Source organism: Berghia stephanieae, chromosome 13 (genome assembly GCF_034508935.2).
Source record: "Berghia stephanieae isolate SIO BIC M18660-M18661 chromosome 13, UCSD_Bste_1.3, whole genome shotgun sequence".
In the NCBI taxonomy this organism is placed as follows: Eukaryota; Metazoa; Mollusca; class Gastropoda; order Nudibranchia; family Aeolidiidae; genus Berghia; species Berghia stephanieae.
In genome coordinates this window covers 16708648-16733194 of record NC_088372.1, presented here as the reverse complement: position 1 = coordinate 16733194, position 24547 = coordinate 16708648, and the positions used below count along the sequence as shown (strand labels likewise).

The 24547-nt window shown below is 35.2% G+C and overlaps 1 protein-coding gene across 1 annotated transcript in view; it reads left to right on the top strand.

Moving 5' to 3' along the window:
• The first annotated feature begins 13469 nt into the window (after window positions 1-13469).
• LOC144959220 (uncharacterized) overlaps window positions 13470-24547 on the top strand; it is a 17984-nt gene continuing 6906 nt past the window's right edge. Inside the window, exons 1-4 of the mRNA XM_078891762.1 lie at window positions 13470-13539; window positions 17193-17438; window positions 18883-18968; window positions 21631-21778. Coding sequence (XP_078747888.1) covers window positions 13470-13539; window positions 17193-17438; window positions 18883-18968; window positions 21631-21778 — 550 coding nt within the window. The remainder of the gene's footprint in view (window positions 13540-17192; window positions 17439-18882; window positions 18969-21630; window positions 21779-24547) is intronic.

Here is a 24547-nt window from a genome sequence, read left to right as displayed (position 1 = left end):
AATTTTTTTTTTACGAGAGTGCTCGATGATGTTGATTAGAGCTAATATAAATTATAAATGGAGCCACTCACTTATTCATGGCCGAAACACATGTTTCTGTGAACACCACGTCGTCAGTTGGAAAATTAGGTCCGTAGAATGATTTTATTCCATTCGGGGGCTCGATGTTGATTTTCTTGAGTCCTTACTTCCGTTGTGTTGTTGATTTAGCGGTGATTAGTGTTGTTGTGTGGTGACATGTTGTAATGTGCTCTCATTTTGTGTATGTGTATGTGTGTGTGTGTTGTGTGTGTGTGTGTGTGTGTGTGTGTGTTTGTCTGTAGTATGATTATATTCCATTCGGGGGGTTCGATGTTGATTTTCTTGAGTCCTTACTTCCGTTCCACACACACGCACACAAACATACACATACACGCAATTGGATTCAGTAGTCTGATGTCACGCTGCCCGGCAACGGCGGCCATCTTGGTTCTAAACAAAGAAAATCATTACTTTTTATTCTTCATGCTGGCTAGAACTTTTCATATGCCTTGTGATCAGAATGTGTAAAAGTCAAAACATGTTCAAATTTATGTGTTTTTTTTTCCTCTGATACGCTTTTATGCTCGCCGGAGAAATATTTCATACGGGCGTCCGCCGTTGTTCCGATAGTTTAGAGCCAGTGTTACTAAGTTACCATGCGTCATTAGGAAGGAAGTGACGTTACAACCTGTTGAAGAGTATTAGAGCACACTACAACATGTCACAACACAATAACTCATACACGCAATTAGAGCACACTACAACATGTCACAACACAATAACACTAATCACCGCTAAATCAACAACACAAAGGAAGAAAGGACTCAAGAAAATCAACATCGAGCCCCCGAATGGAATAAAATCGTACTATGGACATAATATGCCGACTGACGAAGTGGATTTCACAGAAACATGTGTTTCGGCCATGAGTAAGTGAGTACCTCTATTTATATATATATATATATATATATATATATATATAATATATATATATATATATATATATATATATATATATATATATATATATATGTGCTCGAGGTCATTGGTCACATTGCAACATGTGCTCAAAGTGACCGACATAGTGAAAAGTGTCCACAGATTTTGAACTATCTAACATTTCGATTGGTCATTGTGTTCAGCTTGACACTTGGGTATGTTTACAATTTCATAAACAAAGCAGCGTGTTTACATTTGTTAAGAAATATCCAATCGTTGGACAGCAACAAATCACGTGATTGATGACCCGGTTGGACGAAAACATGAATATAGGTCGCCCCCATTCAATTTTCTTTCCTGTGTGCTCTAACAGGAAAAACAGCCATATCCTAGTGGAAGCAATAGAACTGGATCTTGCGTTGGTATTGATGACAGTGCTTGGTATAACGAACCCTGTGACCTGTTATCTTACTTCATTTGTTCAAAAGGTTTGTGTAATGAACGTTTTTAGATGAGAACTATCATTTTGTAAAAATACTTTTTTAAATAAGAAAATTGCCAGTCATTATTTTTAAAATGTAAATAAAAATTGAGACTTTATACATTAAAATAATTTTTATTCAACGTGCTCAACGCGCTTTAAAATGGTCTCGAACCAACAGACTTATTTTTTAAAAACATACTTAAGATTTTGAGATTGTGTTAGAAGTAGAAATTAGAAGGAGGACATGAAAATGGCTACGCCAAACCCTGAGAAGGCTTGCGACAAACATTACCCGACAGGATCTTATAGGGAACGAGAAAGAGAGGGTGGCCTAGAAATAGCTGTCGAAGAGCATTGATGGAGGAACTAAAAACTGAAGGCTTAAGATGGAGAGAAGCTGAAAAAATGGCACACAGCCCAACAAGATGGAGGGGATTCGTCGATAGCCTGTAGATAGTATGCGCTTGGCTAAGAAGCTCATAACATTGCCATCCGGAAGTATAACGGACCAACATACAAAAATGTGTGTATCTATGAACATTTATAGTCGGGTTAATACAGTTCAGTGAGCATTACTCATAAACACGGGTTGCAAAAAACAATAACAAAGGCCCGAGTGACGTCATCTTCGAACTATCTAAAGATAGAATGCGCTTGGCCGAGGAGTTCACAACATTGCCATCCGGAAGTATAACGGACCAACACACAACTCTGTGTAACCATGAACTTTTATAGTCTGGTTAATACAGTTTAGTGAGAATAACTCACAAACGCGGATGGCAAAAACAATAACAAAGGCCTGAGTGACGTCATCTGCATACTATCTATATGCTCTAGCTGACTGGGTTGAAAGGCCTCTGTCTTTATTCTGGATTGAGATTGATCGTTTTTTACTGGTCCTGGCGGAGATCGTTAGCTGGGCGGGAGACAGTTAATTACATAGTTCGTTTGTTTTTTTTGTTTTTTTTTGAGAGATAGGTTTTATTTTCCTCGTAAATCACATCGCTCCATCTGTTATGATCTGTGTTTTTTTAATTATTAGATTCGAATGCTGTATATTGTGTTTTGTACTGTGTAGACATTTGAGTGTATATTTTAAAACGGGATCCTGTACTTGTGTCTGGATGAGAATATAACATAATGTCATAATTGGAATACCGGAAAACTGGTCATGGAATCTCTTGTTCCGTATTTGATCCAGTCATCTTTATCTTCCATTTTTTTCGGTGCTTTTAACTTAAGATCTAAAGCGTTCCTCTTCTTATTGGCTGTGAAATGACCACATAGTGTCGCAAGCGCCAAAATCTCCTAAAACTGTCCCTCCAGGAAATCGCGGTGCTTGCGGCCGCAAAGCGGCCGCGATTTTTTGCAATTTTGACAATTGCCGCAATTTTTTGCAATTTTCCATATTCTGGAGTCACATATAATCAATCATATAATGCTAAACATAGAAAAATACTACTGCCACCGTCACACAAAACTATTAAAGATGCTATTTAATAATAGTTTTATTGCTAACATCAATCTATTATATATATATTTTTTTTTTAATTAATTATTTTTTTATTATGGCTGTTTAATATACTACCATAAACATAGATTCATGTAACTCGGAAATAGAAAGTTTTTATGGTCGGTCCCCTCGACCTCGTTATTCCCGAGTTCCACTGTATTATTATTATGTATAGATATACTTGGAAATATAATAATAATAATTATAATAATAATAATAATAATAATAATAATAATATAATAATAATAATAATAATAATAATAATAATAATAATAATAATAATAATAATAATAATAATAATAATAATAATAATAATAATAATAATAATAATGATAATAATAATAATTTTTTTTAAATTTATGAGCTTTTCTACCACATAAATGTTAGGAATCCATGCATTTGTGTAAAAGTGTTGTTTTTTGGGGGGTTTTCAAAATCTTCTGGTGGCATCCCCTGTATGTACCTGGCATAATATTTCTTTTCTGAGTATCAATGTCAATATCAATGTAATTTAATGTAATTTATGAACACAATACTGTATAATACATACCGACTAAAATTGGTGGACTGTGGACTGTCATGGTCTCAAGTGAGCAAAGAGCTACTCGACTATGCATAAAGATATATGTAGAATGAGGCCCCAGAATTTACTAGTTACTATAAATGAAAAACAATTAACGATTTGTTTACAATGAAATAAAAATAATGATGAAATTTAATTAAAAGAGATAAACAGTGATCGTGGCAGTTACAAATAGAGATATGAATATTTTACGTAACTTATGATAATATGTCAGGTTCGTAAGTTTACGTTTCCAGGCAGTTGATGGGCTTGGATGATCTATTCCTCTGATAACAGGATTGGACTCGTAAAATTCCACTTCCAGGCAATTGGTAAGAAGTTATTGTGTAGTCCTTTGACAGCGGGCTTGGGTTTGATCCTTGAAGATTATACAATCAAAGTTAAAAGCTCCGGCGTCTTAATGGTGTAGATATAATATCTACAAAGTCCCAAAAGATAAAAATCTTCCAGTATATATATAGGAATAGAGCGACTGGCCGTCCGGCATAGATTGTGGAGAGAAAGTGAGTGTCAAATGTTAGACCTATCAGCTTTTATAATAAGTGGCTACGTGACAGAATGTAGAACGAAAAGTATTCTCTAATTAGAAATTAATTCGAGGGAAGGCTATAAAAGGAAAGACGATCTAATATTAGAAGGTAAAGTTTATCTAAGCCTACCGAAATATAACTGGAGTGAGATGAATTCAGTTCTTAATAAAATAAAATTTAATAAGATAATTGTGAACAAACTTTACTGTGACACTTGTCATAGAATTAAAGCAAGAATAAATTATTGTGCCCTGTTTATTGAAAACAATGTCTTAAATTTGCAATTTTTCCTTGCAATTTTTGCATTTCTTGCATGCAATTTTTGGAATTTTGGGTGCAATTTTAGGGGTTTTCATTTGCAATTTTCCGCGGGGACAGCTAAAAGCAAACCCAAAAAATTAGCTTCATTAAAAGTTTAGCAAATAACATATTCTTTTCTTTATCTTTTTCAAAGTCGCTTCATCATTCAATGAATCTTCGATACATGTGACCCGTCGTCTCAAAACGGATTTTTGTTGGAGTGGGATGGTTACTAAAATTTGCCTTTATAGTCAATGATTTGAAAGCTGAATTGCGTTTATTTATGTTATGGAGTAGAATAGGGAATATATATATATATATATATATATATATATATATATATATATATATATATAGTTCTCTTATTTTCTAATATAATACGAGACTCAAATTTTGGCGAGAAAACTTACCCTTCTAATTTCGATCGATTAAAATCATCCCCAACTTGTCAAAAAAATAAAAACAAAAATCAACTCAAACCTTGGTCTCATAGGAAATATTTAAGGAAGTCCCATGTTTGAGAGTTTCTGACAAGATGGGAGCCATTTTAATCGCTCTATATTTGAAGGACCAATTTAATGGCCAATTTTCTTATTAAAACGCATTTTTTAAAGAGTACTACAGTATGTCTAGTAAAGAAATACTACATGTCTATGCCAAATAACAATAGGAAAAATCTGGTAGAAATTTAAATGTCAATGTGCGGCTATGTGGTCCTTGGAAAAGGCACTTTACTCACATTCTCTCACCGCACTCAGGTGTAAAATGAGTACCTGACAGTAATAGCGTTGTCTCTGTTCGAAAAACAAATGTAATATCGCCTAAACAGGCGTCATGTCTCGTCCTATATGTCAAATGTTGCTGTTGGCCAGGGACCCCTTATAAAGCGCGTTCCGCACGTTTAGTGCATGTTTTTTTTTCTATACAAAAGCTCAATTTTTTAAAAATGTTAGTTTTAGCTAACTTTGTTTTGTTTTTCTTATCTCCAAAAGAGCCTTCGTCCTTCATTGAACAAGTAATCAATAGTTGTCCTGGAGATGAATGGCATGAGTTTGGTGGATCATGTTTTCTTGTCCGTGATGATAAGATGACATGGAATGATGCTAAAACGTTCTGTGAAAAGCAAAATGCTACCCTGCCGGTGATTAATGATATTCAGACCGAAGATTTTATAAAAGGTGATTATTTTGGTTTGAATTTCTGTATCACGAACGTAGAGCGTACGTGTAGTGTTGAGTTAATTTTGATGGGTTCAAGAGTTGGAAGATACGTTTTCATTTGATGGTACGGATGTATTCCTTACGACACAATGAATAGTTGTCTTAAAAATTGGTGCAGCGTGGCTCAGGGGTACGGTCTTTGCTTTGAACTCGAAAGGTACCGAGTTTGAATACCAGATGCTCCGTTGGCCTTGAGCAAGTCACCTCGCCCAAGCTAAATTTGCGGCGTTGCACTGCGGCTGATGCCTGGGATTCCCTTGTAATGCACCCTGAAAACAAACTTATTACAGGAATTGATAATGGTAATTTTATTTATTTGTTATTTTTTCTTTAAAAAATCATAAATATATATATATATATATATATATATATATATATATATATATATATATATATATATATATCAGGTGGGAGGAAAAATAAGCGGAAAAGTTTAGAAGCCTGCAGCCGTCTGACCGTAATTCTCCAAATTTGATGTAATCCGTCGATCCTTCATTTATTTACTTGATGACTGATCCGTACGATCGATTTTCCCCATGATGCAATTGATTTTCTAATATCTTGAGTAGTAAGTCGATCTCATGCATTTTGAATTGTCTCTTTTAATTCTGTGTGTAAAACGTTGCACCATCCTTATAGTGTAAATGTTGCTGCTCGAAGCTCGAAGAAATAAATAATAATGTGAAGTTGAATGTAAGCTTAAATTTAATTACAAAAAACAGATCTTAACAATGCCACTACCACATCATCTCATTCATCTGTGGTGTTTTATTCATCCTGTTTTGTTGATAAAGGGGACACCCGAAACGTTCATTTGATCTGTTTTTGTAATTAAATTTAAGCTTACATTCAATTTCACGTTATTATTTACACCATCCTTATAACCATTCAATGGCCAATTGCTGTAGTCTATGGGAATCAAATATTATTGTTATTGTTATTGTTATTTCTAATTATTATTAACTATTATTATTATTATTATTATTATTATAATTATTTTATTATTACTTATTATTATTATTAATAAATAGCATTATTATCTATTATTATTTTATATTATTATTAATTATTATTATTATATAATTATTTAATTATTATTATTATGTATTATTATATTTCTACTACATTGTATGTATCATCGTCATTATTCATTATTTATCATCCATCTATCATCATCATTTTATTTCATCGGCATCATCATGATAACATCATGATATATCATCATCATACATTCTAAACCATCTATCCACATAATATCATACATCACAGTATCATCATCATTTCACTATATATCATCATCATCATCATATCATATCACATGAATCATCATTATCAATCATGATCTTCATCATCGTTAGTCATTTCCTATCATTAGTCTTACAGTCTTAACTCTAATTTCAAATTAGCTTATATATTATATTATTATATATATATTATTATTATTATTATATATTTTATATTATTATATATATATATATATATATATATATGTTAGTAGTTATTTATTATTATTACTATATTATTATTATTAATATTAGATTATTATATTATTATTATTATTATTATTATTATTATTATTATTATTATTATTATTATTATCATTATTATTATTATTATTATTATTATTATTATTATTATTATTATTATTATTATTATTATTATTATTATTATTATTATATATTATTTATATTATTATTATTATTTATTAACTCTCGTCTATCACAAATCATATTAAACCAGTTGATCAAATAAATCAAGTCCCTATTGGATTGGTATAAAACGCCCTGCTGGAGATTTTAATTATTATTGGCTTGGCGATAAAGCCCAGGTAGGCTTCTGCTACCAGTACTGTTATTTTTGTTGCCATTTTTGTCGTTGTTGTTGGTATTTTTGTTGTTGTTATATTATCATTATTATCATTACCATCATGATCATTATTATTTTTACTATCGTTCTTACCATTCTTCTTCTTCGTCTTCTTCTTCTTCTTCTTCTTCTTTTCTTCTTCTCTCTTCTTTTTTTTCTTCTTCTCTTTCTCTCTTCTTTTCTTCTTCTTCTTTTCTTTTTTTTTTTTTCGTTTTTATCTTTCTTCTTCTTCTTCTTCTTCTTCTTTCTTCTTCTTCTTCTTCTTCTTCTTCTTCTTCTTCTTCTTCTTCTTCTTCTTCTTCTTCTTCTTCTTCTTCTTCTTCTTCTTCTTCTTCCGTGCTGTGGTGCGTTGGTAGTCATGCTAACCACTTCATCTTTATTGCATATTCTGCATCCTCCGTTGTTCCTTTATGTCCTTATCCATGCATTATGTCCACCGCCTTGTCAATGGTGGAATCTCTTTCAGGCGCATAATGTGCGACGTCCCCGTTTCGTGCTGAAATACGTCCCGGCAACCCTTGTAATACTCTTCAATAGTCGTAACGTCACTTCCTTCCTAATGACGCATGGTAACTTAGTAACACTGGCTCTAAACTATCGGAACAATGGCGGATACCCTTATGAAATATTTCTCCGGCGAGCATAAAAGCGTATGCATAGGGGAAATAAAAACATAAATTTGATCATGTTTTGACTTTTACACATCTGATCACAAGGCATATGAAAAGTTCTAGCCAGCACGAAGAATAAAAAGTAATGATTTTCTTTGTTTAGAACCAAGATGTCCGCCGTTGCCTATTGGCTTCCCTGACACAGCTGTACATATTTGATGACGATTTGGATGAATTCGGTCTCTCGTGGGGACGGGGACCTAGACTCATGGAAACTAGGGTAGAGGCTGTCAGGTTCTGTGCTTGCAAGAGGAGACACTGGGTGGCGGTAAATCGACTGAATTTGAAAACCATCCTAACGTGCAATCGTTGGAGATGACGCAGAGCATTAAAATGAACACTGTGTTGTGGCTTGGTTTCTGGGCGTGTTATCGACTGTACACGAGCGGGGCAACGATTTTTCTGCCTGGATACATCCTCATAGTATTGTAGCGTGAAACCATGAGAAGATGATGAAATTTTGTCACACTGTCCATCACCCTTTGTTGCTGCCTGCGATTCAATATATTGGCAATAAAGATCTTACACTCTTTCTTGCATCTTCTGCATCCACTTAACATATGTTTTGACTCGTCGGCCATCTTTAATATGAAACACAAGAATCCCCATATCCACTATCAAGTAATCTATATTTTTTTTTCAGTTTTCAATCTCCATCAGTGTTTCCTTATGTCATTCTGTCACACTCCCCGTCATCCACTTTTGCTATCTGAGCTTCAGTGCGTTGGCAATCAAGCTCTCCATTCCAGTTTTTCCTTCATTTTCTACATTTTGTGATTTCTCCTTCGTGTCCCAGCCATTCTGTCCTACTGTAAATCGCCTTTTGTTGCTATCAGAGCTTGCACAATGTTGGCAAACAATATCTCTATCCCACTCTTTCCTGCATCTTCTGCATTCTGCCGCATTTCCGTTATGTCCTCTCTCTCTCTCTCTCTCTCTCTCTCTCTCTCTCTCTCTCTCTCTCTCTCTCTCTCTCTCTCTCTCTGTGTGTGTGTGTGTGTGTGTCTCTCTCTCTCCCTCTCTCTCTCTCTCTCTCTCTCTCTCTCTCTCTCTCTCTCTCTCTCTCTCTCTCTGTCCGATTGCCTGTCATCTTTGGATGATATCAGCCATTTGCTCCTCTTCCTTCCAAGTTTTCCAGTAGTTATAAAGTTTTCCATTTTCCAACCGTCTTCTTACTCATAACATGCGAGTTTTGCATGCCTTTTTCTCATATTTTCCTTATTGACATACTTATCTGCAAGTCTGACAACTTTTAATTGTTATGGGCTCATTGATATATTGGAAATACTCTCAATAAAAGCAGCATTTTGTCCATTACATCGATATTAAATCAGGCCAATAAGTCAAAATCATCTCCATAAATCTAAAATAGGCAGTGTAATATCAGTGAAGTCAAATGAAAGTACATCGGCGCATAAATCATGGAACACTTTACAAAATGTCCCTGACCACCATGCTCCACTCCGGAAACGCACCGTCACGATCGCTCGAGTGCGCCTTGGCTCTCAGATGAAATTCGAGATAAAAAGAGAGAAAAGAGACAGGCTAAAAGGCAGTCGCAGAAATATAAACTTGAGGTCCACCTAGAAATATTTAAAAGACAAGAGACACTAAGTGAATATCGCCATCCGGAAGGCAAAACGTCAACACGATCTTCGGAAATTAAAGAACACAAGGACATGTAAAGAAATGTTTGCTGTCACAGATGATCTACTACACAATTCAAAATCGTCGAAAATGCCTTCAGGAACTGATACAGCTATTAGTGAGTTGTTCGCATCTTTCTTTGAAAACAAAATATCTAACACAAGAGAATGTTTAGATAAACTGTCAACAGGGTATAATTTTAAAAATGAACGATTTGCGGGCATTGAACTCAATTTTGTATACTGCCAGCAAACGAGATTCATACAATCATCCAAATCACTCCATCAAATTCATGTGAACTCGATCCCATCCCCACAGAGCTATTAAAAGAATGTTTGGCTGGATGACTTATTACCCTATATAACTGATATGATTAATCATTCGCTCCTCACATGTATGAACTGAGCATATTCAAAGATGCAATCGTTAAACCTTTATTTTTTAAAAGCCTGAGCTCAATAGCAGCGAGTTAAACATTTATCGTCCAGTCGTGAACTTGGCCATTCTTTCCAAAATTCTAAAAAATGTGGTCTTGAAACAATTGTTAGATCACATTGAAGCAAATAATACGAGAAAGTCATCCAATTGGCATGCAAAGCACGACACAGTACCAAAACGGCACTTTTAATGGTAACGGACGATTTGCTACCTGAAATAGGCAACAGGAAGATTGTCGTTCTCGTCTTTCTTGATTTATCTGCTGCCTTCGTCATGATCGACCAAAACATCCCTGTCGATCGATTTAAAAACCACGAGCGCCTTAAACTGGATTCAATCTTATCTGATATGTCGCATTCAGAGTAAAAGAAGATATCAGATGCTCGGAACCTCAAGTCCCACAAGGTTCTGATTTAGGACCTATCCGCATTACATTATATATATACGCAGCCACTCACTAAAGATCTTAGAAAATATAACATCAATTACCTCTATATGCGACACACAAATATATAAGGCATGTGAGCAAAGCGATCTAAGTAAAACGTTACTTACGGTCGAAAAATACATACATATTTTTAAAAATTGGATGAAAACAAATAAATTCAAGTTGACTGATAAAAAGACTGAAATTGTCATTTTAGGCCATCCCAATAATACAAATTCTGTTGGAAATATAAAATGTAACATAAATGGCTGGCTTTTGCAAAATTTACCCGCTGCTAAAATGCTTCATCGGCTTCCTGTTAATGAACTTATAATGTACAAAGTTCTGATATCGTGTTTTAAATGCCTCAACACATATCATACAACTTATCTTTATGATAAATTGGAGTTATAAAACACCAGCCCGATCTCTTCGCTCGTCAGCCGATATAAAATTGATTGTCACTCAAGGAAAGAACTCGTACGTGTCTTGTGGAGACAGATCCATTTCTAGAAACAGCCCAACCACCTGGGACAAACTTCCAAAAGAAAAACATTCTTCATTGGCGTTTAAAAAGCATACAAGACTGTTATTTTCCTAATTGAATTGTTGATGCTCCTGTAAAGCGCTCTGAGCACTTCCTTGTGATATAGAAGCGCGCTCAACATATATAATAGTGATATATTTATGGGAGGGATGGGGGGGGTGTTATATTGAGATTAAGACTAATAGGGTCACTCTCTTCACACGCAATGGGACCGAGTTCTATCGTAGCCATCGTTAAGTTATAGCCTAACACTGAAATCCAAAAAGACTGGCATTTTGACGTCATTATTTGGTTTTTGCACCGCCTTGTCAGTTGTCGTTAGTAGTGCTCATGGAAACAAGTGGTCCCATTGGTTGAACTATTGAATACAACTTACGATTTGTTTTCTTTTATGGCCAAAAAATTGTCTTTTGATGTCATTTTTTGGTCAGTGTCAGGCTATAGATAGTATGCGCTTGGCTAAGGAGTTCACAACATTGCCATCCGGAAGTAGAACGGACCAACACACAAAACTCTGTGTAACCATGAACTTTTATAGTCTGGTTAATAAAATTTAGTGAGAATTACTCATAAACACGGATGGCAAAAAACAATAACAAAGACCTGAGTGACGTCATCTTCGAACTATAAATTAACGATGGCTAAGGTTCTATCCCAAGTGAACTCATTTTTTTCCTGATCTCCACCGTCTTCCACTCCTGTCCACCCAGCAGTGATTGTGTAGCAGCTAGGAAATGACAAAAAAGTGCCATGCGAAGGGGTAGCAAGCAATTGGTTTTGCCCGCTTCACGCTATAAAAACGGGATAAATCTTGCTCCATGGACTTCATAACTCTGAAATACTCCTTCACAAAAACGAATAGATGTAATTTTGTAAAGATTTCTTTATATCATTTTGAATCCTTGACATCTATGTTAATTTGTTGTTTATTTCTATCCGATAAAGAAATGAAATAGCTTAAAAAGTAGAACTGACACTTACTTGTTTGCATAGTTTTCCATCACTTATCAAGTTTATCCTGTGGTGTGGTGAAAATTTTAGGAAGATGTTATAAAACTTCAATATACAGAAGCGAATATTTTGTTTGTTAATTTTTATTTTTTTTTTGGTAGTTTTGATTAATTTCTTTTGTTATGTTTTTTCTTCCTTTTTTTCTTATTTTTTTTATCTTTGGTTAAATTGTAAAAAGGGAGAAATTTGACTCCAGCGAATTTTTGACACAAACATTGGGAAAGTAATGATGTGTCTGATTCCGTTTTACACTATTCACGACAGGACTTCATTTTGTTTAAACCCTCTCCTTACAACCCATAGGAAAATCGTCACATTTGTTACGATGCAGCCAACGTTTTTGTCATTCTGATTTCTTTTGTACATCATAATTTTTGAACAAAACTGTTTGCTAAAGTTAAAGTATATTAACACTGAAATTGAAAGGGCTCGTTTAGCAAAAAAAAAAAAAAAAAGAACATATGTATAGGAAGAACTAACAGATTTTGTGTTTGTGTGAAATAAATCTCAGGGTTTCTAACCTCTTCCTCATCTGGGTGGGGTTCATGACCTCCCATAGTGGGAAGGGGGGGGGGGTACATACTGTATCTTCTATCCCCTTATAACTGTTTTCCAACATGCTTTTTGTCTTTGTCTTGGAATGAGATTACTTGGTTTTTTCCTGGCCCTGGCCGGAGTCCTAGCTGGGAGGGAAAGTCAAATGCATAGTTATCGTTTTGGGAGATAATATTTTTTTCCTTGTAAATCATCTCTCTGTTATGTATTATTATATTTGTTATTTTCAATGTATAATATAAGCATTTGAGTGTATTCCTCTTTGTTGGATTTTGTGCTTGTGACCGGATGAGACTTATAGATGATCTCAAACTAAGTACATTGGTGGTATGCTCTTGGAATCTACATCTGATCCCTATTTGTTTCCAATTCCCCTATGTCCTACTTTTTCTTGGGTGCTTTATTTGTAATTCTAGACCTTTTTACAATCCCATTTTCTTCCTTTTTACTGGCGCTGATATAACCTAAATGTGTTGCAAGCGCCGTAAAACGCTTAAAAAATAAACAAAATCAAACAACCGCTTCCTCAACTCTCTCTACGTGTTTTGTATAATTTGAAAGAGTGAACTTCACATCGTACTTGCTAATAAAAATGTTTTGTTTCTTATGTTTGCTCCCCCCCCCCCCCCCCCCCCAAAGGTGTATTCGAATTGGCACTTTGTTGTAGTTCTCTATGCCCTGGAAACAACCAGGGATCGCTGTGTGACAATGGACAGCATGTCGGATCCCGCATTCGACTGGAGTCTGCAGTATTGTCACAGTGGAATGTTTGTGATATGTCAGAAAAGTAAGTATCACGCGCAGCAGATAACACGTTATAAAGCCTATAACATTATCTATTGTGTACCAGGGTTATTAAGTCATATTAAATCAAGGTTTTTTAAAGATTGTATTTATTTATCTATTTATATATTTATTATTATTGTTCGTTTAGCATAAAAAAATAAATATAGACATATTTATAATGATTTACATTTATGTTTTTTTGAAAGTAATTAGCTTAAACCTCTCTTATCTGGGTGATGTTCATGACAGATCAAATAACTGGGCAAAGTGCGAAAGGCATTGATTTTCTATCTGTTACATCCCTACTATTATAGCACAACACTGCATCATCACAGATCTTTTAATGCAGCATTATCAAATTGAGTTATATTTGGCCTTGAGCCGGAAGTCAGCCATGGGGGGAGCAATCATTTACGTTGAGCTAAAATTTTGGAACTTTGTGAATCACTCTCTAGACTGTGAATGATATTTCAAGCTATACATCTAGAGTCCTCTTGATGATTTTTTTGTATGACCGATGAGAATCAATAGCAGATCGTCAAACGATACATTGGTGTATGTCTGATCCATCATCCCTGATTAGATCAACAATGTCGCCCAGTACGCCATGGTTTAGAAAACAGGTGCTTTATTTGAATCATTTCAATTTTAATGCTCATTAAATTTTGATCGCTGATAAAATTTAAAATGTCTGCATTCTCGTAAACTTAAAAAGACTTAATCTAAACACGCTTCCAAGTCTATAGATGTTTGTTATAATTGACAAAGTGAATACACACATGCTGCTAATATAAAAATTTTGTTTCTTAAGTTATACAACCGATCACAAGTTATTTCTGAATAGCCATTTGTGTGTACGTCTATGCTGGATAACATCGCCTGTTAAATGACAGCATGTCACGGCCGCATTATGCAGGAACTGGAACTATCGCACAGTGTAATGTTGGGATATGCAGATAAGTATATCACGCGCAGCAGATAACATGCTTATAAGAACTAAACATTATTTTAATGCTTCCAGAGTAAACATCAATAATCAAGTTTTTTAAAGTTTTATAAATATAATCAATAAAAACTATTTATATATTATTAATAACATGTAATATTATCAAATTAATTAATTGAAAGATCTTTAGTCAATAAGTCTTTCTTAACAAGGCATTATTCCAGAACATGTTAATTGGATGTAATCAGCGAAACAAACTAGACTGGCAAGAGTAGACGACAAATTTATGATTCCATTGAATCAAACTCCTACGTCTTCTTTGTTCTTAAAATAAAACAGTATCTTGAAATCCCGTCTTATGGTAATTATTCGGAATGATGTGAAACTGTCCAGTCGAAATAATAGAAAAGAAAAACAGAATTTTAAATTGAGCATCTTATGTAGAATATGCAAGTAACTGCATGAAATCGAATACAAATAGTCTATGCCAAACCAGATTAACATCGACGACGGATCATTCAACCGTTAGAAAGAATTAACCAATTTGGGCATTCATAAGCAGACTCACAAGCGTACTTACGTAGGTACAAATTAAGCCAAGCGTACGGTTAAGAAGAAGGATAAAGCCTTTAGGAATCCAACTCGAACTCAGGACCTCCTATGAAACGAGTGTCATAAACTCGAGTACATAGCCAAAGTGGATTTTCATTTTACGCATGAATGTCAATTGTATATATCCACCATAAGCACATTATAGAAATTAGATGCTTCATATAGGGTTCAAGAGTCGTGACGTTCACTCCCTCCTGGCGCATAATAACTTAGTAACTGGTTCTAAACTATCGGAAATATGGCGGACACCCTTATGAAATACTTCTCCGACGACCAAAAAGTGTATCCAGAGGTTAAAAACATTATAAATCTGATCATGTTTAGACTCGTATACATTATGATCACATGGCATGTGAAAAAAGGTTCCCGCCAGCATGAAGAATAAAAAGTACCGATTTTCATTGTTTAGAACCAAGCTCCGGTTGCTCGGCGGACGTGACATCAGACTACTGAATCCTATTATAATGACCCATCAAAGGCAAAACACCAAGTTTTTGTTTTGGGTTTTATTATTGCTGAGTTTGTTTTTGTTTTATATTTTGTTTTTAATTGGGGGGGGGGGGTGTTAAGTTGTTGGATTTTATTTGTTTTTCTTTTGTTGTATTTTCGTGTGTGTATGTGTCTGTGTTTGTGTGTGTGTGTGTGTGTGTGTGTGTTTGATCACTAGGTTTCTGATGTCGGAATGAAATCGTAGCACTAGGAAGTAATACAATCAGATGGACCATAGACGTTTTAACGAATGCCTTTGTTATTGTCTTTTTCCATCCGCGTTTATGAGTAAATCTCACTAAACTCTATTACCGAGACTATAAACGTTTAAGGTTACACATAGTTTTGTGTGTTGGTCCGTAATATCTCCGGATAGCAATGTTGTGAGCTTCTTAGTCTATAGATAGTTCGTTGGCGTCATCAGGCTTGTATTATCTTTTGCCATCCACGTATAGATAATGCCACAAACTGTTTAGCCCTGACTATAGAAGTTCAATGAGTCACTCAGTTTTGTGTTTGGTTTATTTCCATCGGGATGTTTGAGTTCGTTTCACGTAACTATCTATTAAACTCAACTACAAAATGTTAACCATGGTTACACAGAGCTGTTTGTTTGGTCGTTATACTTCCGGATGGCAAATGATAAGAAGCACCTGAGCAAGCGCTTCACGATCTATAGTCTGATTAAGAGAATTTAGTGACAACTACTCATAAAAAATGGCTGGGATCTGAGTAAATTTTGTTGCTTCTATTTATTGAGTCAACTATCGTATTTTATTTTAATATCTAGTTTCGCTTTGTTCCTATTAAAATAACGAGTGAGACTAAAGGCGAAATCTGATTTTTTTTAATGAGCGTTTAGATAGTGCAATATCCACTAAATGTGCTTAAAGCGCTTTACAGAGGGTCCCTGGCCAACAGCAACATTTAACATGTAAAACGGGACATGACGCCTTTTAGACGATATTACGCTTTTTTTACGGACAAAGACAACGCTGTTTAAAGGCCAGGTCACTCATTTTACACATGAATACGGTGAGAGAATGTGAGTAAAGAGCCTTCTCCAAGGACCCAACTATGCGACGAGCGAGGCTCGAACCCAGGACCTTCCGATCCGAAAGCGAGTGTCATACCACATAGGCGCACTGATAAGGAGATATCTGACCGACAGACACCTGCTTGTGGGAAGGAATATGACCACGGCCCTTCTCGGACAATCGTCAGAATTTAAACAATGGCAGTTAGAGCCAAATCAAGTCAAACACACGGTATTATGCCAACGATGTTATGTATTTGAGTAGAATACTTACTAGTTATACACGCCTGATCTATCGCACAATCACATAAAACTATAGAGAGATAGTAAAAAAAGAAAATAGATATCTTAGATTATTTTTTTATGTTCTGCTTAGAATTAAGTGATACGATTTTAAATCTCACACTTTTAGTCATTATTCAAATTTTGAATTTGTTTGTATCTGCTACAAATCGACATAAAACCGATTTGAAAAGGCTGGTCACATTTTTATTCTCCTTTGTTTCGTTCCATTTTGATCTAATTTTATAATATTATATTTAACGAGATATTCTTTGATCTTTTTTTCAAGGTGCAATAGAGGGTCCAGTCATCCCGGTTTTATTTGAATCACAGCGCCCTGTCGTGACGGTTCTCAAGCACAGTTGTCCCGATAGCTCGATGTTGTACGAAGAGGGGAAATTGCAAACCTGTGTTCGGATTGTTGATGGGTTCTCGGCGTCCTACTACACTGCTTCATGGTTCTGTCAGTTAGATGATAATGGAAGACTCTTGACGATATCCAGTCTTGCTTTATCTAATTTCGTTTATCTTCAGGGTAAATCGATTCCAAATAATATTATATGGCAGATTATGGACGACTGTTTACTACATTCAGTCTTGCTTTATCTAATTTCATTTATCTTCAGGGTAAATAAATTCCAAATAATATTATATGGCAGATTATGACTGTTTACTACATTCAGTCTTGCTTTATCTAATTTCATTTATCTTCAGGGTAAATAAATTCCAAATAATATTATATGGCAGATAATGGGCGACTGTTTACTATATTCAGTCTTATCTAAATTTCGTTTATCTTCTAAACAACAAGCCTACACTTATCATCATTAACTATCATCCTACTTCGGGGACATCTCAAAAAGATCCAACACTAAGAGATAGATTATACAATGAAATTGAAATGATAATCCGAGACCATGTAAATGAAAACATTAAAATCAAGGGCGATTTCAATGCCAAAATAGGAACAAGGAAAGACAACAACGAAACTTGCCTTGGTGTTTATTCCAATATATATATATATATATAATTTTTTTTCATATCTTTTTTTTTTTTTTGGGGGGGGGGGGGGGGGTAGGTGCGAGGAGGGGCTAGAGGGGGCGAATTGGTCGACGGATTAAAACATTGCACTGTGTCGAATGTTATGAAGTTTGAGCTCCTTGATTAGCTGGGTACTTTGTTTTTTGTTGTTTTTTTTTTCCTTTGGGTAAAATTAGTAACCCCCAGTTTGCTCGCATTGGACAACGTAGGTGATCAGATATTAGTATATTAGGTGGATTATCTTTATTCGTTCATGAAATTCATAGGCGACGACATCCAATAATGTCATTCGAAAACACGTAATTTTCTTCCATTTTATTTACTGATCACGAAATGGTTTTCATTCGTTTGGATAAATCACATAAATATTTTCACTAAAATGTCCAAAATTAGGCTAAAAATGCATTTTCCTTCAGTTTTAAATGCGGACATAATACCGTATTGGGGCGATGTATTATATGAAATATGAATGTTTAATCGGATAATCTATAAAGAGATAATCTGTTATTTTCCCCACTTTAAATAGTGAGTAAAGTTTTGGTTATGTCCCTTGGATTTCACAAGGTGGCCATGTCACTCTTTTGAGGACTGGTAAACCTCTCACATAATTTTTGCCTGTCAGTATTAATTCAGATGTGAAAATGTGCTTTGGATAATTGTTTGTCTTGTTTTTATTTGTTTTACGACCCTTGCGACAAATTTAGAACATTTCAGTGGCAGTAAGAAGGAAGAAAATGGGACAGTCAAAGCAATTCTAGATTTCAAATTAAAACCACTCAAGAAAAAGTGAGACAAAGAGGACAAGTTCAAAAGTTCAATTAGTTTCTCGGGTTTAATTTAATATATTAAAATCTACACGTTCATGGTCAAAGCGTGAAAAAACTCCTTATGAAATGTGTATACACCTATGTGTGTTATATTTTAATATTTATTTTCAGGGTCAAAACAACAGAGTTTTTGGGTTGGAATGGACGACTTATTAGACGATGGAACATTTGTGTGGTCTAACGGCATGGGGATTCAGGTAAGACTTGATAGAATTGAACATGTGAGTGTGAAATGTTAGTTAATCTAGTGTTCAGATTATTTTTGGAGTAGATAATAATAATAATCATCATAATAATAATAATAATAATAATAAAATAATAATAATATAATAATAATATAATAATAATAATATAATAATAATAATAATAATAATAATAATAATAATTACAATAATAATAATAATAATAATATAATAATAATAATAATAATAATAATAATAATAATAATAATAATAATAATAGATCTTTATTGTCCATAAATATGGCAATTTGTCATTAAGTTACGCTTGTTATAACGTTAAATGATAACTATAACATTGAACAGATATTTCACTCCTACTTATTTTCTCTCTCTCTCTCTCTCTCTTCTCTCTCTCTCTCTCTCTCTCTCTCTCTCTCTGTCTCTCTCTCTCTCTCTCTCTCTCTCTCTCTCTCTCTCTCTCTCTCTCTCTCTCTCTCTGAGTTCCCTATATGGCCATGTCAATCATGTAGACATCATTTGATGATATTATCCTACCCTTTTATGTCTGTAGTCGCATTTTCGTTTTCTACGGTCACTCATAGGTAAACTCCGCCCAGAAACGATTTCATAGGTCCATCCATTACCAAATTTCACACTTTTGTTCTCGTGAGTTCTTAATATTAAAAGTGTAAAAAAGTATTTTTTAAACCTCAGCTTCCATATAACGCAATATTTTTTAAAGCGTGCCCAGAATACTTTACAAGGGGCAACACATAGCATATAGGACGCGCAATGACGAATTAAATTAATTAAAACGGTCTATTCCAAGGGAAGACTGGAATAACCCAGGCGTCAGCCGCTTTAGAGCCCCGCAAAATGAGCTTGGCCGAGGATTCTTGCTCAAGGACACACAGCGCAGTTGGTATTCGAACTCGGTACCTCTGGGTACGAAGCAAAGACCGTGCCGATGAGCCACACTGCCCCTATGTCTTCGTAAATTTAGACTGAAGCTTCTATTTCTAATTGGTATCAGAACTTGTGACGTCACTAGTCTTCCTCTCAATGAATGTGTTTAGCATGGCGTCGGGAGGACTTGCAACGAATTTTTTGCATACTAGTGAATCAGAAGATAGTATAACTATTTTAGTAGCAGTAGATTTTATGATTACGGAGCGAAATAGAGGTAAGATGAATGATCATTATAGTCGTTTAGGCTATAAAATAAGACAAACCAGAAGGTGAGTACTCCGGTAGACTGGTTAAAAATTAAAAGTTTAATGTATGAAGTATTCAAAATGAAAAAAAAAATCCATGTTACTCTATGGTGCCAAAATTGAACAAAATTGCACACACACACACACACACACACACACACATATATACAAGAGGTGGCCTAAACACATTTTGAACACAATCTTTATTGCTTTACTTTCTCTTGCCGCTACCACGTTGGTGACTATATAGCTCTTTGTTATTGTTTTTAGACATTCATTTTAATGATTAGTTCGCACTAAATTCTATCAATCAGCTTACATATATTTAAGGTTACGCATAGTTTTGTATGTTGGGACGTTATATCCGCCTGGCGGATGTTGAGAGTATTTCACCTAAACCCATAGCATCAATAGTATAATACAAGTCTTACGTTCTTGCTTTATGTAACCCCAGACGTGTTGCCAATCGCTGCACGCGCCTGCAAATGCACGCTGGGAACAAGGATCGAATTCTAAAGAATCAAGAGTACAAGAAATATTTTATTCTACCCCCCCCCCCCCCCCCCCATCCCCCTTCCACAGTCAATTCCGATTTCATCTTTGAATAAAAGACATGTTCAAGAACATTTAAATAATACTTCTTTTAAATATTGTGCATTTGATATCATTACGCGTTACTATTTATGTCGAGGGATGGAATAATGCTCTGGGGAGGACTTTCCAAACCTTCGATGTGAATTCCATAGAGAAAATGAGTCAACACTCTCAAATTATTCTTTTGTGACTTCTTAGAATCGCTTTGAAATTCCAAAATACTCAGGGTATTGCTCTGTGAGGCAAACAATTCAAGTATTAGATCAATAACAACAAAATTGCATTTTTCTCCTAGATTATGAAAATGCAACGTTTAAGGAAAACCGGCTTTTATGTAGCGCAATTTCCACTAAACGTGTTAAAAGCACTTTACAACGGGTTCCTGGTCAACAGCAACACGTAACGTGCAGAACGAGACATGATGCCTGTTAGGCGATATTACGTTGTTTTTTTTCTGACAGAGGCAACGCTATTAACGGCCAGGAACTCATTTTACAAAGAACTGAAATTGTGTGTATGAAAGGTGCCAGACAAAGCAAGAAAGAATATTTTTCTTCTTTCTTGCTTTGTTTTGCACCTTTCATACACACTTGTTCAGTTCTTTATCTTATAACGGTGCTTGCTCCTTAATTTCTTAATTTGATAAACTCATTTTACACCTGAGTACGGTGGGGGAATGTAATTAAGGAGCCTTTTCCAAGGACTCAACTATGCCCCAAACGAGGCTCGAATCAAGAACTGTCGGATCTGAAAGCGAGTGTCATACCATAAGACCACATTGCCACAAACTCGGCAGGTTTTGAAAACCACCTCCTCGAAGGTTGCAGGAACGTTAAATAATCTTGCTGTTTTTCTTCATATTTTTTTCAGAATTACAGTACATTCCGAAATGCCCAATGCACTGGTAAACCATTGCAAAACGATTGTTTCTCAATAGTGTTTGAGTATTTAATGTGCGATATAGCATGTCCAGAGAAGCTACCATTCATTTGTCAGTATGACATTCCGTATACTCAAGGTAAGTCATTTTATCATACCCTTTTAATTTGGGGGAAAACCCGATTTTACTAAAGCCTAGAAATAGGGAAAAAAAATGAGGAGGTAGTCCTTTAACCCTCTCCTTACCAACTACAAGAAAATCGTCACGTTCGTTACGATACAACCAACATTTTTCCTTTTTCAAATTTCTTTAGTGCATCATAAAATTTAAAGAAAATGAATTGTGTGTTGTTGGGCATGTTTTGCTAAAGAACTTATGTATTGCAAGAACGTTACTGCTCTTGTGTTTGAGTGATGAAAAATATATTTTTGTGTTAGTTGGTTGTGAAGTCCTGGGCAAAATCCTGAAAATGGCTGGCAAGGAAAGGGTTAATCAGCTGACTGTCTTGGTCTGAAGAAAAAAAAAAGTTTTTGCCAAGATAATCACTCACTCAATCCCATGACCAGTTGATCGTCTGGGGGACATGCAGGATGCAGACTTCACCACCTTACGCCATTCGTCATGCTCTCTGGCCTTTTCCAGTAGGTTATTGAGATTCAGGCCTGTCCACTTTTTGATGTTGTCTTGCCATAGTTTTTCATGTTTTCCTCTTCTCCTTTGTCCCATGACAGTCTTGCACAGATTAGCATAGTTGACAATGTGTCCGAACCATGACAATTTCCTTCATTTGACCATTGATAACAGTGATTCCTGTCCTCCTGCTCAATCCTCTACCTCTTCTTAAATATTTTTATTAGTCCCGTGCTCCAAACAAGGAACTCTGGGGATTTTCCGATAGCTCTTATTTTGAAAAGCACAGAGTCCCTTTTATTGATCTGCTGTGAGTGTCCATGTTTCACAGCCATAGAGAAGGCTGGAAAGTACCAGCCATCTGTATAAGTTCATTTGGAATTGCCAAGATAAGAGTCATTTAAATCGATCGATTTTTGAAAGACGAGTTTTTTAATGGCCAAAATGTTTAAATGTGAGTTTTACCCCGATCACGGCAGTCAACTGGTTAATCCTTTGTTAACACAAAGGTAGCAGTTCAATATTTTTCAGGCACACTTCCGGTTTAACTAAAAATAGATTTTAACCCGTATAGATATCCTGTTCACAGTGAAGAGATTTTAATGTTGAATCGCTTAATTTGGAAACAAATCATTGTTTTAAAAAAGGAATGTTTTGATAAGAAATAACACAGTGAAGTCATAGATTGGTGTAAGAGGATTCTTGGACTTCTGAGATTGGAATTTCGCACTCGTGCGGTTATTATGTGGTCCAGTGGTATGATACTCGCTTTGGGATAGTATGGTCCTGGGTTCGAGTCCCGAGCGACGGATAGATGAGTCCTTGGAAAACACTCTTTACTCTCATTGCCTACCCGTACTCATGTGTATAACGACTGCCCGGCCGTTAACACCTTTTTCTCTATTCGAGAAAAAAAAAAGATGTATTATCGCCTAACTGGCGTCATGTCTCGTCCTACATGTTGAGCGTTGCTGTTGGCTCGGGATCCTTTGTAAAGCGTTCTGAGCACGTTTAGTGGATATTTCACTTTATAGGAGCTCAAGCTCAAGCTCGTGTTCCCAATACGCGCTCCCGAGGCCGAGCAGTGGCATTGTGATTAACCCTTTCTTTACCAACTATAGGAAAATCGTCACATTCGTTACGATACAACCAACATTTTTCTTATTCAAATTTCTCTTGTACATCATAAAATTTAAAGAAAATAAAGAGTGTGTTGTAGAGCATGTTTTGCTACAGAAGTTATGCATCGGAAGGAACTATGCTGCTATTGTGTTTGAGTGATAAAAATATATGTTTGTGTTAGTTGGGTGTGACGTTTTGGAAGAAATACTGAAAAAGGGGCTGGTTGGAGAGAGTTTAACTTCTTCGCAATAGCAAACGCCGGAGTTTTTCAAGTTAACTCTCCGTACTCTGGAAAGACACGTATTTAAAACTTTGGCGAGAAAACCAGTCCTTCAAATATCGTTAGTTTTAAATGACCCTCATCTTGGCAAAATACTCTCAAACCTGAGTCCTCGCGAGGGCCTATTTGATTACTTTGTCTACCAGAATGAATGATATGTTTATAGTATTTTCTCGACTAACTCTTTTACCCTCTCCTTACCAACTATATTCTTTACAATACAACCAACATTTTTCTTATTCAAATTTCTCTTGTACACCATAAAATTTAAAGAAAATGAAAATTATGTGTTGTAGAGCATGAACTTACTGCTATTGTGTTTGAGTGATAAAAAGTATATTTTTGTGATAGTTGGGTGTGAAGTTTTTGGGAAAATCCTGAAAATGGCTGGTAAGGAGAGAGTTAAAGCTTATATTATGACTAACGCTACACTCATGACTATTTACTGGTTCCATGTGTATCATCGTCACTATTTCTAGATTGTGTATGTAATATCTTGGTATTATAAATATTATGATTCAAGGGATATAATCCATCATTTGCATTGTCTTTGTTTTAGAAAATATTATTGTGTTTAGTGCCCTTGCCATTGTACTTTCTCTCTCTCTCTCTCTCTCTCTCTCTCTCTCTCTCTCTCTCTCTCTCTCTCTCTCTCTCTCTCTCTCTCTCTCTCTCTCTCTCTCTTCAATAAACAAATCAAGAGCGGTCGATTTCCAGCTGTTCCTCCATTCATTGCTAATCTGTATTTTGATGTTATTAAGTATTTGGTTCGATGGAATAAGCAAGCTTATATATTGTTATACTTTAAAAAAAAAAGATTCGATGGAATAAGCAAGCTTATATATTGTTAGTGTATACTTTGATAAAAAAGATTT